This window comes from Diabrotica virgifera, chromosome 1 (genome assembly GCF_917563875.1).
Source record: "Diabrotica virgifera virgifera chromosome 1, PGI_DIABVI_V3a".
NCBI lineage: Eukaryota > Metazoa > Arthropoda > Insecta > Coleoptera > Chrysomelidae > Diabrotica > Diabrotica virgifera.
This window is the reverse complement of record NC_065443.1, coordinates 14,326,615-14,344,331: the sequence shown is the minus strand read 5'-3', so window position 1 is coordinate 14,344,331 and position 17,717 is coordinate 14,326,615. Positions and strand designations below refer to the sequence as shown.

At 31.4% G+C, this 17,717-nt stretch overlaps 1 protein-coding gene across 1 annotated transcript; it reads right to left on the bottom strand.

Annotated features, from left to right (window-relative positions):
• Positions 1 to 1,404: 1,404 nt before the first annotated feature.
• LOC114341277 (POU domain protein CF1A) lies at positions 1,405 to 15,650 on the bottom strand. Its single transcript, XM_028292405.2, has one exon. The coding sequence runs from the start codon at positions 15,328 to 15,330 to the stop codon at positions 14,113 to 14,115; it is 1,218 nt and encodes a 405-aa protein (XP_028148206.1). The 5' UTR covers positions 15,331 to 15,650; the 3' UTR covers positions 1,405 to 14,112.
• Positions 15,651 to 17,717: the final 2,067 nt, after the last annotated feature.

Genomic DNA, 17,717 nt, shown 5'->3' with positions numbered 1-17,717 from the left:
TTGGTTATGCTATGACTGTTCAAAATTTGCATTCACTCGTGATTAGTGACTTCTTTAAGCCATTTTAACTGCTTACATCCTTTTCAAAAAGAATCACTTTGAACCGATGAAACTTACAGATCATATAAAGAATACATAATAAAAGTAAAGTGTGAAGCGGTAACGATTAAATTTATTTGGTATGCAAATTAGTTGGTGATTTTCGCGATTTTTATACAAAAAAAAATAAAAGGGAATAATTATAATGTTAGAAGTTCTTTTAAAAAACAAAAATATACCTTCTTTAAAACACTTTAAAAAAGTTGTAATTACTTTTTCCTGAAAAGTGCTCCAATTTTTGGTTATTTCTTGTCGAAATATTCGATTTGAAATTTGACAAAGACGGACCTACTCCTCATTAGCTACAACTCTGCTTCTACTTGGTCAACAGACTTCATGCGGACACCATTTTTCACTACATTTTCGCTAAGAATACTTTTTTCGATAAAATACTTACTTTTTGAGTTATTTGTGAAAAACCGTCCAAAAGCATGTTTTTATTTTGTTAAAAATGAACATATTCACTTGCAAATAACTCGAAAAGTATTGACTTAGTAAAAAAAATCTATAGGACAAATGTTGCTTAAAATTAGTTATTTTATCAAATTCCGGACTTATTTTGAATGTATATTTTCACCTCCGAGAAGGAAGTATTCCTCTCCATTTTTGTAAAATGGAGGGGATGTAGAATTGTAAACTTTTTCTTATAATATAATAATAGACAATTTCAACTACCTATTCCCAAATTTTCATCCTTCCTTTATTTTTTGGAGGTTTTCGTTAAGTTTTGTATTCCTTGATCGGGCTAATATTTATAGACATGCCAACAGTTTCAAAACCTTGTTAATTTCTATAGTATTTTTACTACAAAAACGTTATTACGTAGGTCAAAATTTTTGACGTAAGAGAACTGTCAAAACATTAGAATGTGACTTTTCATTATTGCTATGTTTATTATAAACACGGCAATAATGAAAAGTCACATTCTAATGTTTTGACAGTTCTCTTATGTCAAAAATTTTGACCTACGTAATAACGTTTTTGTAGTAAAAATACTATATTTACTTCTGTAATTGTGTTAACAGGATTTTTTGGCAACTGTTGTTATATAAATGAAGCCATTATTATAGAGACAATTATACACCCTTAAAAATTAGGTTCCAATTGACACCCACCCTACAAGGGTAACATTGACTCTTACTACCGTTAAAAACGTGTATCAATACCCACTGAAAAAATATCCCTTGAAAACAAAATCGACCTGCCTGTCAGATTTTTCATGTTATCTATTACCAGAATGCTTTTACTCTACAGGTGCTATTGTTCTCTTTAATTGAGGGTTCGAGGTGTATGAGAAAAACTACATTGTTTTAAAAACGAAAAATCGATTTAATGTCACACCGTACAACGATATAATTATCATAATAATAATATACATATGAAATTAATCCTTGAATATTTTTTATATAACTACAGTACGGATTGTAGAAAAATTATTCATGTGAAGAGGCTGCACCCCAGACAACATCCTAATATATCACTGGGTGTATTCAAAAACACACATTTTAAAAGATTTATAAATAATTTATTAAATAAAACAAGTATTTACAAATATCTCAAAGTAAAAACATTTTTTTCTCTTTTAGTTCATCCAAATAATACCACAGGGTGCTTTTGTTACTCGTCAGTTCTTTGCAATTGTTTATTTGTCTGTTTAATCGCAATGTTTGACTTTTATTTTTAAAATAATTTACTAAAAAATACTTCATTATATTTTATTTTTATTAGAAGTTACAAAATTACAAAATCCCAGTTATCTGTGGATATTTTACTTAGTTACCGTAGCCTATTTATCAAACAGTACATTTGACATTATCAAACTTTGTCCCTCATTATTTCTCCTTAGTATGTCTTCACTAGCATATAGTAACTTATAGTTATAGTACTTTTAAGAAGCGTGTCAGTATGAATAAACAATACTTGGTACTTAAACAAAATGAAGCACGATGACGAATGGAATGGTAGTTTACAATTCAATGATACGTTTGGCAAATCTCGAAAATTTGCTTGAAAAAGAAAGATAGAAAGAAACAGAGTTAAAGGATATAAATAAGCAAAAATGAACTGATTAGGCAGATAAAGAAAGACAATATGTTTACAGAATGGAAAAGAAAAGACTACTAAAAAACCATGCAATTACAATCCAAATGGAGAAAAGGGATATGCCAAGAGGAGTTGATGGACATTATATTCCTGTGAAGATGGAATGACTAAAGGTTAATTCGGTAGCGAAGAAGAATCAAAATAAGGGATTAAGATTAATACAGTTTACGTCATATTTGAATGTGAAAATTCCAAAGAGGAAATTATATTAAACAGAATGAAGCAAAATATTGCTTTACAAACATTGCAAAACTTCCATCAGACCAGGTTTTTTAAAAACTTTTATTGGTGATTCAAATTTTGTTGTGAGTAAATTTCAAATATTTGGTAGGTACTGAAAAAGTAAATATTTGTCAAACCCACTACAGCAAGACATGTAGAAGGAATAAATTATGGCACACAGTTAGTACTGGAAGCACATGCGAAAAGATCATTGATTTTTTATAACCTAGTCATGAAGACACTCAATGTCCCCATTAACAACTAAATATGGGGATGACACTCTCATCTTAGCTGAAAACATTGAAGATCTTCAGAAACTGGTGACCAGAATATGGAATATGGAAAATACGGTCTAACAGTGAACGTGAAGAAGACAAAGTTTATAAGAATATCAAAAACTCAAAGAAATGACGGAAATCTTCTAATAAACGGATCCAATGTCGAACAAAATGCTATGAAAACAAACAAGAGAATTTGAATATCTCAGACTTATTGCACATGGACCACTTACAGAGTGGTCGCACCGTGACACTTACAGAATTGTCAGCCAATAGATTAAGAACAACACAGAGGGCAATCGAACGAGCTATATTGGGAGTGTCTCTGAGAGAACATATACGAAACGATGACGTGCGAAGCAGGACGAAAGTGGAAGATGTAAAATTGGAAGAATTGCGCAAATGAAATTGAACTGGGTAGGACCCGTGGCACGGCAAAACAACGACAGGTGGACGAGAAGCATTGTACATTGGAGACCACGCGAACACAGTCGTAGTAGTGGAGGACCACAAAAACGATGGCTAGACGACATCAAGATCAAGGCCAAAGTGGGAAGAAACTGGCACCAAATAGCACAAAACAGAAAGAGTGGAGAGCTCATGGGGAGACCTTTGTCCAGTAGTGGATGCAAACAGGCTGAAGAAAAAGACGATTCCACATAAAGTGAGATAAAACTTGCTCCAACTGATTATAAAGTGAAAGATCCAAAGAGAAAGAAGTATAAGGAGACGTACAATAATAGAACATTATGGCTACGCAACCTGCAAGAATGGTACGGGTGTACATCAAATAAACTTTTCAGAGCAGCCTTCTCAAAGTCCGAATAGCTATGATGATTGCCGACCTCCGTCGCGGAGATGGAACTTAAAGAAGATTAAGAAGGTTATGAAGAATATTTTGAGAAGAATATCAGAAAACTTTTGAAACATATATCTAATTAAGTCATATCTGATGCATGAGGAAATGAATAGGTACTCGAATAGTAGGTACTCATTAACTAGAGAAAAATATTGAAAGGTCCATAAGCATTATTTAGCATGAAATGATCATGAGGCGTTATAGACTTATAAAACCATGTATTATACCAGAAAAAGTCCTCTAGGAGAAGATAAACTAGCATGTATTAAGCATACATGATTTTTTTATTGGAGTTTATTAGAAAGGGAGGGTTTGTTACAAAGATGTCACGACCAAATGCCACAAGCAAGTAGAATTAAGATAGATGATTCATCATAAGATGCAATGACAATAAAGAAACAATATAAATCATACTGAGAACATTTTAAATGTAGAATAAAAAATCTTTTAATTCATAGCAAATGTAAAAAATCTTAAAATTTCATTGATATTTGAAATAAAAACAACTTTTTGGCACGTGAAACATTTGCAAAATTCTAATTTAATCTGGGATTCACCAAATTTTATAGGTTTTTAATAATAAAATAAAAAATCGTCTCCAAAGTGTCATCTAAAAACTAAAATTTGATTTTAAATCAACATAACATTGTTCGTTGTTTATTTAATAACAGTATTTACTCCCTTTTTAATATATATTTTATTTTTACTACCAGTTTTTCTTTTGGTATATCAATAATACTATTTTGCGAACAAGAACTTTTAGTATTTTCCTTTTGGAAATAATTTTAAAGAAATAGAAATTTTTAGGAAAATTCGTCAGTACAGTAACTTATGTGAAAGCCCTTGTGGTATTATTTTGATTCGAAACAGAATAAAAATCATAAGTCCATGCAACAAAACAAATTTAAAATAATATTTTAAGATTTTCTTGCAAACAATAATATTGCATTAAATTAGGAAGAATCTTTTGTATTAAAGGCAAATATCTAGTAACTTTGGAATTCCGATTTTGAGCTTAAATGAGAAGAAAATTCGAAATACAGATTGACAACAGTTACAAAGTACAATTTCTAACAGAACACTTCGGTTACATCAATCAAAAGTCTATTGCCAATCTTATTTTTTCTAAATAAAACTATTGTGATATTTTGCCTTTAATTTAAAGAGATTTAGACGAAAAAATTCATCATATTGAGCTTCCCACGATAATAATCACAAAACTTTACATAATAATTTTTAATAATGGTAAAACGCCTAATAATGTGTGTGACACTACTTGTTATAAAAATATTTTTGCAATGGTAAAAAAGGTTTTCGACATACATTATTATTAAAAATGATTTAACTTCACATTTGTCGTTACAATTATAAGAAAAATACAAAAAAAGTATGTGTTTATTTTGAAAATTTTAAAATTGAATTTAAAAGGAATAAATTATTATTAAATCAAGTGCAGATCAATCCATTCTTTATTTCTCTGAATAGGTTTACTCAGGAAATACTTGTATTTAAACTAGATTTTAATATTATTAATGTAAAGTGGATACAGTATCTTGCATAATTTTTTATAATGGGGGTGGGTTTTGCCAAAAAAGGTTAATTTCATACCCACAAGATGAAACTTGTTTACCGAAAATACTGAAAATTATCCATATCAGCCATGGCATAAGTTTTTAAACAATTATAAAAAATTGCTATTTTTTTATAATAATTATATACACTCACCGGCACAAAATTGCGTCACCCAAAATGTTTGATTAAGTTTGACAATTTATAACTTTATCATTTGTGCTCCTATTTTCAAGATTCTTGCACCCGTTTGTAGGTACATGCATGTATTGGTATCGTTTTGTATTATTCCGGTAACAAAAAAACTTTGCTTGCATGACATTATACAAGGGTGAATGGAAGCGTTGTATTTTCTCCTAACTTTAAAAAATTCTGTGGAAAAATGGAACAGCTGATTTTTTTTCATAGTCCTGTCATATTATCCCGGAGGTATCACTAAAATTTTGTTTTTTGAATTATCTGAATATCTCTTTTCTTGTAAGAGCTGTACCATTTTTTGTAAATAAAAACACTGATTGACTCATAAAATAGAGGTTGGATTGATAAGATTAGAATGGCTCGCATGCTGCCCAGATCTCAATCCGATTGAGCATTTATGGGGTGAATTAAAAGAAGCTATTCGCCGTTATCCTATGCCTCCAGAAAATTTGGTACAGGCAAGGATAACACATCTTTATTCGATGCTAAACAGATTGCGAGCAGTCGTTGTTGCAAGAAGTGGACATACCAGCTATTGAACTGTTTTGTTTTGTTGTTAATTTTGTTTTGTTTTGTTAATTTTAGTGCTGTTGCTACTTTTAGTGAAATAAACCTTCAAATCAGTGTTTTTATTTGCAGCTCTTACAAGACAAGAGATATTCAAATAATTCAAAAAACAAAACCTTAGTGATATCTCCAGGATAACACAAAAGCAGTATGAAATAAAATTAGCTCTCCAATTTTTCCACAGAATTTTTTAACGTTAGAAGAAAAAATAACGCTTCCGTTCACCCCCGTATAATTCCACCTAAGCAAAAAAATTTTGTTATCGGAATAATAACAGACGACCTCAATACATGTACCTACAAACTGATGCAAGAATCTTGAAAATCGGAGTACAAATAATAAAGTTATAAATTGTCAAACTTAATCAAAAATTTTGGGTGCGGAATTTTGCCGGTGAGTGTATTTTATAAATATAAATAATAGATAATATATTTTATATGTTTTTAATAATTTAGGTTATTTTAAGACGAAATGCTTATTTTAAGCGTAAAATGCAAATGAACGAATGCATGAATGAATGAATGCATAAAAATGCCGAAAAAAGCCATTTTACTAATTTTCGAGGCCACTTTTCAATAGGTTGGACTCGAATTAAAAAAAAAACAAAAAAATATGGGATGAAAGCATAAAGTTAAGTAATATCAAAATGCATATTTTCAGTTTCATTTTATATGGCATAAGTTAGTTTAAAAAATGGATAAATAGATTAGAAAGAATATGAAGCTACATTATAATAAAAAGTTTACCCAAAGTTTACCACAGGAACTTGCTGATTTATTAATTGAGGCCTATAGAATCAAAACCTGCTAGATCCATGTTTTAAAATTTTGTCAGGAGGCTAAAAAAACATTAAAAATGTCAATTTTCCAAAAAGTATCCAGCATTTCTCAATCAAAGGGTCATCAATAAATATCATAAAATTGCATACTAATTTGTCGTTTTACTGTATGCCCCTTACATCTTCAGAAATTTGTACTATAATTTGGATTCAGCAGAACGAAAAATTTAGGATTTAGCAGGTTTTGATTTTGATGGGCTCAATTTCTTTACAAATTTAACTTTATATTGTAAACGCTGTAATGTTGAAGAATCACATTCTTTCGATTAAAACAATATTAAGCTTTTGGGTAAGAAATAATCAATGTGTTTGGAACGTTAGAGATAAGACGTCTGTAAAGTCTAGATTTGTTAACTGTTTTTTGCAATCTAACATCAAAATGGAATTGTGCATTTTGAAACTACTCCGCTTAAGCCTTCATCTCATATTTTCTTTTTTTTTATTCGATGTCCAGCTTATTGAAAAATGGTCTCGATAAACGTTAAATTTCGGTCTTGTCGGCATTATTTATTTATTTATTTATTTTCATTTTACGCTTAAAGTAAAGCATATTACGAAAAAAAAACACCAGAACATTTTTTGTCTTCAAATAACCCAAATTATTATTAAAAAAGTAGGTTTGAAACCAAAAGATATTTTTTATATATTTTTTTAAATGGTTATAAAATATATAATATATAAATAAAATAGGTTGCCATGGAGAATTTTCAGTTAATTTTTAAACATAGCATATTGGCATCATAATCTCTGGATTAAAACACGTTTTAGTTTGTGGTTATAAAATAGACCTTTTTCGACCAAAAGAAACTCACCTATATGCTCTAAAAATATTTTAGTAAGATCACGAGGATTACAAAAAAAGTCAAATAGTCATTGGATAGCCGTTGGATTTTGTATCATTGCCTTCTAGTTTTTACAGAATATCACATGATTATTTTTGACTTTTATTTTGCCTGTTACAACATTTTCAATTCTTGTTTCTTCTACTTATACTGATGTTCGATTAATCTTCGTAATGTAACAGGAATGAATGTCTGTAAATTTCAAGAAAAACGGCAAAAATCACAACGAAAAGAATCATTTAGCAGAGTATAGTTATTGCGAGTGAATATATGAATGAATCATCGATAAATTCAACTACAGAAATGAACACTGGACAAAAATAGAATTTGAATAATTGTTGAGTTTGTTTAAATTGTAGAACACTTTTTTCGTAAGATGAATTTCTCAAAGAAAAAATATACCAAACCAAAGACAAGCATTTTCGACAAACCAATTCTGGGAGAAATAAATGCATTATTAAATATTATGTCGATGATGATAGGGAACAACTCAATTAAAAAACTGTATAAAAAACAGATCAAGAGATAAAAAAGAGAGGTAAATCCACATTGTTAAAAAATCTCGATAGTATCATAAAAAATGTTATTTAATGGAGATTTATAGTACCAAAATTGATAGCGTGTTAACTATCCCTAAACTACATAATAACAGCTAAATGGGAACTAATTTTGGAATGTTTTACATTGATGGACAGTTTTTTATTAGCATTTATATTAAAAATGGACTGCAAAAGAAATTGAAGGTAATATTTTTGAATTTTCAACTGATGGAATGATCTGGTGTAATGAGAAATCAGTTATAAACTTTTCTATGAATGTATTGAGGAATGTTATATTGAGAAAATAAAAAAAAATTAAGTAAGTATCTAAGGAAGAGTAAATAGTAAGATTAGTAATAATAAATTCAAGTAAGACTAAAAAACAGGATTGGAAGATAAATGGCAAGAACATGATAATAAAAAACTCATTGTAAAGACAGTATGAAATCGATTTGAATTGTAAATGTAATAGTTTGTTTGTAACAATTGTTTAGAGAATTTTAGACAAAAATTATTTACACCAGAATGGAAAAAATCATTTCTATTAATACAAGAAAACAGAACATAATAGGATGTGCATCTAATGAAAATATCGTCACCATTTTCCAAGATCTAATACATTAGTATGAAGGATTCTATTTTATAAATTTTTTGTTGGATACTTATGAGAACATGCGAAAAAACCGAATAAAATACATAAAAATGTAAAAGAAACATTTAGAAAACAGGTGATCACAAAAAAACAGAAAAAATGAAATAAGACGACTTCATGTAAATTCAACGTTGTTTACAAATAATAAAGCTTCTTTTCGTGGAAAATATCTTCAATGTGGAGATTTTATGAAGCTGTTTCTTGTGGTTTTTAATGCAATTTTCCTTTTTTATTATTGGGAGTAAACCACAGCTTTTTTACAATTTTACTTGAAAATAAGTTTATTTGATGTTTCGATTGTCACTTAGGAAATGGTTCTCAAAATACTCAAAATAACGTTCTCAAAATATCAGTATTCAAAAACGTCAAATAAACGTATTTTAAAGGAAAATATGGCATATTCCCAATAAAAATTGTAAATTTGTATAATTTGGAAACTACTTTCTTAGTGTTCTTTTTTATAAGATTTATGCTGTATCTGCTTTTTGCACATTATTTATAACATCTAGGTATATTTTTTAGAATTTATTAAATAAAATATTGTTTATATAAATTGCAATATAAAACAGTAGTAAAATAGTATAATTTACTATTTTTATTGAGAATAAGTCGAAATTTTACTTTAAATATAAGCTTATTTTTTGACGTTTCAATTTCCACTTTAGAAATCATTCTCAAAATATCGTCAAATAGGTAACCTATTTTAAAGCAAAATTATGACTTATTCCCAATAAAAATAGTAAATTTTGTGTTCATAAGATTTAGACTGTTTCAGCATTTTGTACCTTGTTTATATCTATATTTTTAAATATTCTAAGTATTAAATAAAAGCAGTTTACATAAATTTCAATAAAGAATAGTAGTAAAAGTGTCATAAAAAATCATTAGTCACACATCGCAAACAAATTTTTCCAAATAATCAGAATTGGTTAAAACGAAAACCTTTTGTTAAAAGGAAAACCTTTTTTACCATTTACATCATTATAAAAACATAATTTGCACTTTTAGAATGTGTAGGAGCGAAAAACGGACAGGGTGCAACCCCCTCCCTATTGTACGAGACACTCGAACCAAAAAATAATAACAACGTAAGAACAACTTTGATAAACAGGACATTCTGTACATTAAAAACTTATATTATTAATTTTTTATCGTCAACCATCATCTCGGTGTGTTCTTTTTTTAAGGTATAAATCACGATTTTTTTTCATCTATTGTTGGACCGGTATTTAAAATTTCATTTTATTTACAACGCAGCAGCTTCTTTGCCTATAATTTATAATACATAGCTGCTCGTTTTTTGGGCAACTTTATCACTCTTATTTACTTCTTATGTACAACAACATATACAGAATAATCGGGTGGAGGAACATTCGACATGCGACCACTACCCCAATATCACATCTACTTCGAAATCAAATGCACATAAATATCTCGGTACTTCTTGGCCAATGTTGGCCGAAAAATAGTCATAAATGAATCGCATATTTACTCAAATTAAAATATTTTAAAAATATTTATTAACTGTACAAAGAAAACACTGTTATAATGAAAAAGTGAGCACTATTTTCAACGGGAACTATACTACTGATGATGATACTTGAAAAAATCAGACAATTACAATGTTTTTACTATTTTTAATGGGAATTAAACACAATTTTAGTCACTTCCAATGAAACACCAACCAAAAGAGATAGAAAAGATAAACACAACTTCATAAAATGCACAAGTAAATAATGCATTAATTTATATGCATTAAATTCCCTTAATTTTCTTAACTAGCTAGTTTATTGGGTTGAAATTGTCTGTCTGGGGTTTAAATTTCATGTCAGCTTAGGTATATATTTTTATGTGTAAACATTTTTTTTTTAAATTTTGGACCTTTTTAAGGGGGAAATTTTTCCATTTTCCCCGTCTACCCGCCACTGATTTCAGTTGACAATGAATTTATTTTAACGTTTTGATCTTTACTTCGGAAATCGTTGACAATCGTTACAACCTACAACACAATACAGCACCTTTTGCATGTTTTATGAAACTTTTGCAAATTGCTAAGTGATGATATGAAAAACATTCAGTAGGTAGCCATAAACAGATAGCACATAATCGTCAACAGTTAAGGAAAGAGGCAAAAATGAAGATGGATCATACATCCTTGCAGAGAAATTAGAAAAGAACAACATAAAATAAAATATTGACTTGACGAGAAAGATAAATTTAGAAATAGACAAAAATAGACTATTAAAAAACGGAAAAAATAATACAAATTTAAAGATAAGTACGTAAAGTGTCGACAGTATAAAGACCACAGACAATACCTACAAAAATACCACAGAACACACAGGGCTAAGTTAATAATTAATACTATACTCTAAAATAGATACAATTGCTTATTAGGCTGAAAAGTGGCTAAAATCGAAATAATGTCATTTAAGGATTTAGATAAATTTTACAAAGAAAGAAACACATAAACAAAATAACTCAAAAATTTTTCATAAAAATTTTTAATTTTTGATTTAATTCTGGTCACTTACTATTCTCTTACATGCGTTTCAGGGTCTACCCGTCATCAGAGAGACTTGTAAGAAGACTGAACTGAATCAAAACACACGAGCTAGTATGGCAATTATAGTGAAATAATATTTTGCGACCTCTACCGAGGAACTATGAAGTAAATGCAAGATATTTTGTTAGAGATATAAATAATATCAAACAAAAATCAGTTCCTTGTCGTAGGTATACAAACATGACACAAACATGTATGTAGCCAGAACACTGAAACACCAGCTAGTACACTACTACAAACAAGATCTGGAATCAGGTACCAAATTACGAATAATATGAAATATTTTCAAGAGTTAGGTACTATCGACACTATCATGGAAGAATTAATAAATAAAAAAGATAAATTTACTGTTTTTATCAATTAAAATATCATACAGACCAAGCAAATACAGAATATAAAACAATTAAATGATATTTCATAAGAATAATATTAAATCTTCAAATGGATCAATTATGACAAGAAAAAATGACTTTAATGTTTCAAAATATTTCCTGAGATTAAAAATAATGATAAAATTTGAATAAAGAAAATAATAACTATTAATAAGAAAAAACTTGATTCAAACTTCAAATACAATATTGCTCGACTAAAGGGACAAGGAAAGACAAATCTGTGAGTATATGCAGTAGGTTTATACGAATTTAAAGGCATAAAATTTATAAAATAAATTCAAGAAAATTATTAGAGAATAAAAAATCTATATAGAATCCAAATAACAAACAAATAATCCTTTGAGCATGCAACAAGGAACTAATCTACCAAATATTGCAATTATTATTCAAATAATTATTTTTTATGCCAAGTCCTTTACCAAAAAACATGTGACTGGTTCTGTGTTTATAATATGAGAAAATCAACACAGTCTGCGACAAGTACTAGCCAAAAGAAATCAGTTGTCTAGATTACCTATACTTAATGACATTTAATAATCCAGTTTACATATTAAACATAAACAATTACTCAAAAGTGTGAAAAAACATTTCAAGATGGTAAATTGATCAGATTTGAAGATAAAAATAAAAAATTTAATTAGATTTCTCAGTATATAGAGAAAATGTTGTATTTTTGGCAAAAATAGAAGAATTGTTAATATTATTGTATATTTAGTAGAAATCTTAAGTAAAAATGATCCCCAGAGTATCGATCATATAAAAAATGCTTGAAAAAAGACAGATCATACAAATAATTGCCAAACAAACGTTAAAATCAATCATTGTAAACTGTATAACAAATTATGATTCATTTCTATTTTTCTTTGTAAACTCTAAATAATTTCCATATTTTTGTCATTCTTATATTCTAAAAATGTATCTTTTGCTCTATCTATTTTGTATTATAAATGTACCGCTAATAACCCGAGTGGTTGATGCGGATAAATAAAAATAAAAAAAAAACGTTAAAATCCAAAAATAAGTGATTTAAAATGACACTTCGGTTAGTACAGTTTTGTATGACGTAGGTACATTAGACAAGTACGTTTTCAAGTACAAATTCATAAAATAATACGTGAAATAAAGTACGAAAAAACTGAAGAAAATATTTCCTGGAATTACTTTTCTCAGTATAATATAAGATATTGTTAATATTGTTAACAATATTGTGTATTTAGTAGGATTTTGATGATTGAAAAAAAAAACAGAACACAACAAATATTAGCTACGAAACAAAATTTAAAATCTAAAAAAAAAATTAATTTAACAGTACCAAGACAAGCTTTCGGACAAAAAGTCCGTTTTCAAGCTGAAATTCAGAAAAATATGTGAAATAAACTATAAAAAAAACTATCGAAAATGTTTCCTGTAATTATTTTTTTCAGTATATATAAGAAATGTACTTCTGTTGTCAAAAATAGAAGATATTTTTAATAATATTGTATATTTGGTAGAAATCTAAGTAAAATGACTCCAAAGAGTATTGATGATATAAAAGAATATGACTGAAAAAAGGCAGAACATATGAAATGTTTCCAAACAAAAGTTAAAATTCATAATATTCGAAATAAAAATAAATGACTTAAAAGTACACCAAGAAAAGTTTTCGGTTGGTTAAAAAGTACGTTTTCAAGTTAAATTCATAAAAATACGTTTAATAAAGTACGAAAAAGTGACAAAAATGTTACTAGCTCTAAACATGTTGTTGTTTTCAAATTCTTAAAAAATACGCGAAATAAAGTACGAAAAAACTGACGAAAATGTTTCCTAGCGAAACATATGTTTTTGATATTTAAAAACGAAAAGAATGCTCACTGTTTCAATTAAAATAACATACGTAACTAATTTGCTAAATAAAGTAACCCTTCGCTCTATCGTACAAGGGTTAAAAGAATGGTACAATGTGTTAAGCGGAGCGTAAGATATTTTGAATCATTTTCCAAATCACCGATTGTTTGCGTTTGTGTGTATAAAAATATGCGATTCTATAGGATTAAAAAGAATAATGTACAAATCTTACGTGTTGAAGCAGTTGTTGAGGATATTCTGTAGTTGGTCGCATGTTCCTGAAACCGATAATAACCACATTCCTTCTAGTCTACAAGGTAGGTACTCACTCTCACTGTACAGTGTATTTATAATTTAGTTATAACAGTCTATGACGTCCAACGTTTGAAATTCCACTAGGACCTCCTCAACGACTCGGAAGTAGGACTTCAGCCATGGCTTGAGGTAGCGTGAAGAAAGTTTGAGAAGCCGACGGAACCCGTCGGCGACAGGCGCATCTTATGGGACAGAATATCACTAGCCGTTGTCACTGTGAAGTAAAGAGGCCCAGTGGGCTGGATGCTAGTGGGCCGTCAACTGATGGCCCATACTTTGGGGAGATAACATGGGAGGACTATGGGAATGTGAGTGCTGGCCCATCGGCGAGCCATGCATATCTTGGTGATGGCCGTAGCTGGGATGCATGTGGCTTCCCGGAGGCATACCGTCCATCATGTCGCCACCTAACGTATTCGGAGGCGTCATTCTCTTCTCCTTTTGTCTCCTATTGCAAAACCAAACCCGCACGACTTCTTTTTCTAATTGCAAACTATCGGCGAGAGAAGTGATTTCTTGAGCTGACGGTTTTGGTTGTTTGTGGAAGTGTTGTTCTAGCGCACCCTTTACCGAGACTTCTATACTAGTGCGTTTTTTCCTTTTTCTACCCTGTGCTGCTATTTTGTCTATAGACGTGGGCGATCCCGTTGTGGAATCGGCCTCTTCCAGCCATTTTTGTAAGAGGGGTTTTAACTTGCACATATTTTTGAAACTAAGCTGCAAAGCTTCGAATCTACAAATTGTTGTTTGAGAAAAGACATTACCATAAAGAGTTCCTAATGCTAGCCCGACATCTGCTTGGGTAAACCCTAGTTTAATACGTCGTTGTTTGAATTGTTTTGCGAAGGCTTCTAAGTCATCACTCGTAGGCGTTTCGTCTTCGCCTCCGCTAACGTCTCTTTCGGAATGCTGCGGGTGATGCGGACTTTGCATATCTCTATGTAGAGAATGATGTAAAGGGGGTGCCGCTTGATGATGAGCTAACATACCGTTCATAGCAGCATGATATTGCTGAAGAGGAGATCCAGCACCGCCTGGATTGTAATGCGCCGAGGAAACGGCCCCGTGCCAAGCATGAGGAGATCCCATACTTTGTTGTTGCTGTCTCTGATGATGCATCATATCAGCGGATTGTGTTAAGGGTTTGACGTCTTGGTGGTGATGATGGTGCGGGTGGTGCATACCAGCCATGGAGGCCGTCCAAGGATCGGCCCCAGGTTGCAAACTGACCCATGGATTCGCTGATAAAGATACCGCCGTATGGCCGCTAGGCGACGGCGAGCTAGCCATATGATGGTGATGGTTGTGGTGGTGTTGCGGCAAGTACTTCATTTCGTTAGCGTCGGCTGCAGACCTCGGAGAGGCACTAGAATGATAACCCGCGACAATATTCATCCCAACGACGTTACCTTCGAGATCTGTCGTGACTGCACTGCTGGCCGGTAGGTATGTAGTGGCCGCCATGCCCTGTAAGGGCCGTTCGTCCACACTGTCCTCGTGTTCGTACACTTTGCACTGTTTTCGTCACTTGATCAACATAAAAGCACCCACTTGTAGTTAGTAAACACTCGTGCCAACGCTATTGAACAATTGTTTTTATGTCGCGGCGACGCGATTCAGAGCAAACTGCTTACTTATGCCCAGATGTGATTCGTTATGCATATCAGACGACACGCACGCGACCCTCTTAGTATTACTGACTGTGTGTGTAGATTGGGAAACTGGTAGTCTCACCGTCCAATCCGCCCCACCACAGATTCCCCTCTTCGTTGTGAGAGAGTGCGCGCGCCATTGGCACTCCTAGGTTCTAATTGAAATGTGACATCATAACTGTAGCGTAATCTATTGGCCGAAGACGCGGGCATACCGCCTCCGTTCGTTCCCTTCCACATAGGGGAAGTGTTTACACTTCACGGGGTTTAGTCTCCAAGCAACCGACTGTGCAGAGTTCATATACGTATACCACCGATATGGATACAAAACATGACCGATATCTCGTTGTTTTAGTGGACTGTGAAAACTTTTGGCTACATTACTTTTATGGTTTCATTTTCGACTCCGACAAAAAGATTACTTCATAGACTATATCCGATTTTATCTTTACCAATTCAAATATTATTTCCTATAATATTAGTTCTATTTTATATCTATTAATTTCTGTTACTTATATTTTAATTTATTATTTTTCTTGGGAATAAAGTTACAATTTTACTTTAACATAAGTTTATTTGACGTTTCCATTCAGGGCCGGCGATAACGGGCCTGCAACGGATGCATTGCAGGCGGGCGCCTCTATTTAGGGGGAGCCAAAATGATCTTTTTCTGCTGGTGCTATACAAAATTCTAATTTAAAAGAAGCCGAAGGACACCTATATTAGTTTTGAAGGCGGGCGCCTTATACCCTAGCGCCGGTACTGTTTCCATTCCACTTCGGAAATGGTTCTCAAAATTCAAATAGTAATAAATTACAAAAATACAACAGAATTCATTAGATGACACTTCTTCTAACAAAATTTTTGTAAATAGAAATTTAAAAAGAAAAACCAAGTGGTAATTTTAAACCCATAATTTTAAAAAAACTTTCTTTGAAGTAAAAACTTCTTTTGTAAAATTGTATGAATTTATTAAAAATTTTCAAAATACCTACTTATCCAAAATGAATTTATAAAGTTTCAGAATGTTTTCAGTCATCAGCTTCGTCTTATTAGAACGTTTTCAGTCCTATCGGACGTTTTTCACTGAGGATGATCCAATAGTTCTGAAACCTCATAGATCCATTGTGGATATTTTTAAAATTTTTATAATGTAGATATCTATACCTATATACTACCATTTTACACAAGAAGCTTTTACTTTATAGTAAAATCTTAATATGTAGGTATTGTGATTACGATGCTGACCCCCTATAATTTTCCACTAGGTATTATTGTTCTGAAGCTATTTTTTTGCTATTTTGCTATTTTTGTTGGGATAGATAAGCAAGAATATTACTTTAATTTTATTTTACAAAACATTAATAAAAAATTAAAAGGGAAATTCGTATAGGGGAGCCTGGGTACGGTTGTAACAGGGTACGGTTGTAACAACTCGAATATTATCGAAACTGTGTATGGTAGGCGAGGGGCACAAGGGAAGGAATACGCAGACAACGTGTCCCGACACGATTATCAGTGCTGCATCACCTTTCGCGCGGTAATTACACTTACAGTGAGACCTATTGTGTTTTGTCAACGAAAAGTAAGTATTTTTGACGAATTTCTTTCTGTTATAACTTAAATATTAATATTGTCACGTATTTCAAAATATGCTTATATAATCGTCGCAGTTTAGAGATTATAATAAGCATATAATATGTTTTTGTATAGGTTATGCTACCTCGTGCTTGCGACAGTATTATTATCAAAATGGGGGGGTGGGGACGGTTGTAACGATTTTCATGGGGACGGTTGTAACAGTAATTTTAATTGTAAACCGGCGTTACTACAGTACATAAGCCTGACAGGGTTGTTGCAAGACGTGGCACAAGGCAGGTGGGTGCAATTACTTCTGCTGAACGAGGCTCTTTGGTCACACTAGCATTTGCAGCTAACGCATTAGGCAACGCCATTCCACCTATGTTCGTGTTTCCTCGAATTAGATATCAAGAGTATTTCATTAGAGACGGACCAGTGGGATCAATCGGTGCCGGTAATCCATTAGGGTGGATGCAAGAAAAGTCATTCATTATATTTCTTAAACATTTTCAAAAACATACGAATGCCTCTTTGTCGCATAAGATATTATTAGTGCTAGACAATCATTCGCCCCATATACATATCAACTCCTTAGATTGTTGCAAAGATAATGGGATA

Excerpts from the sequence above, each read along its gene's own strand:
- LOC114341277 (XM_028292405.2), bottom strand. The coding sequence starts at position 15,330 with ATGGCGGCCACTACATACCTACCGGCCAGCAGTGCAGTCACGACAGAT.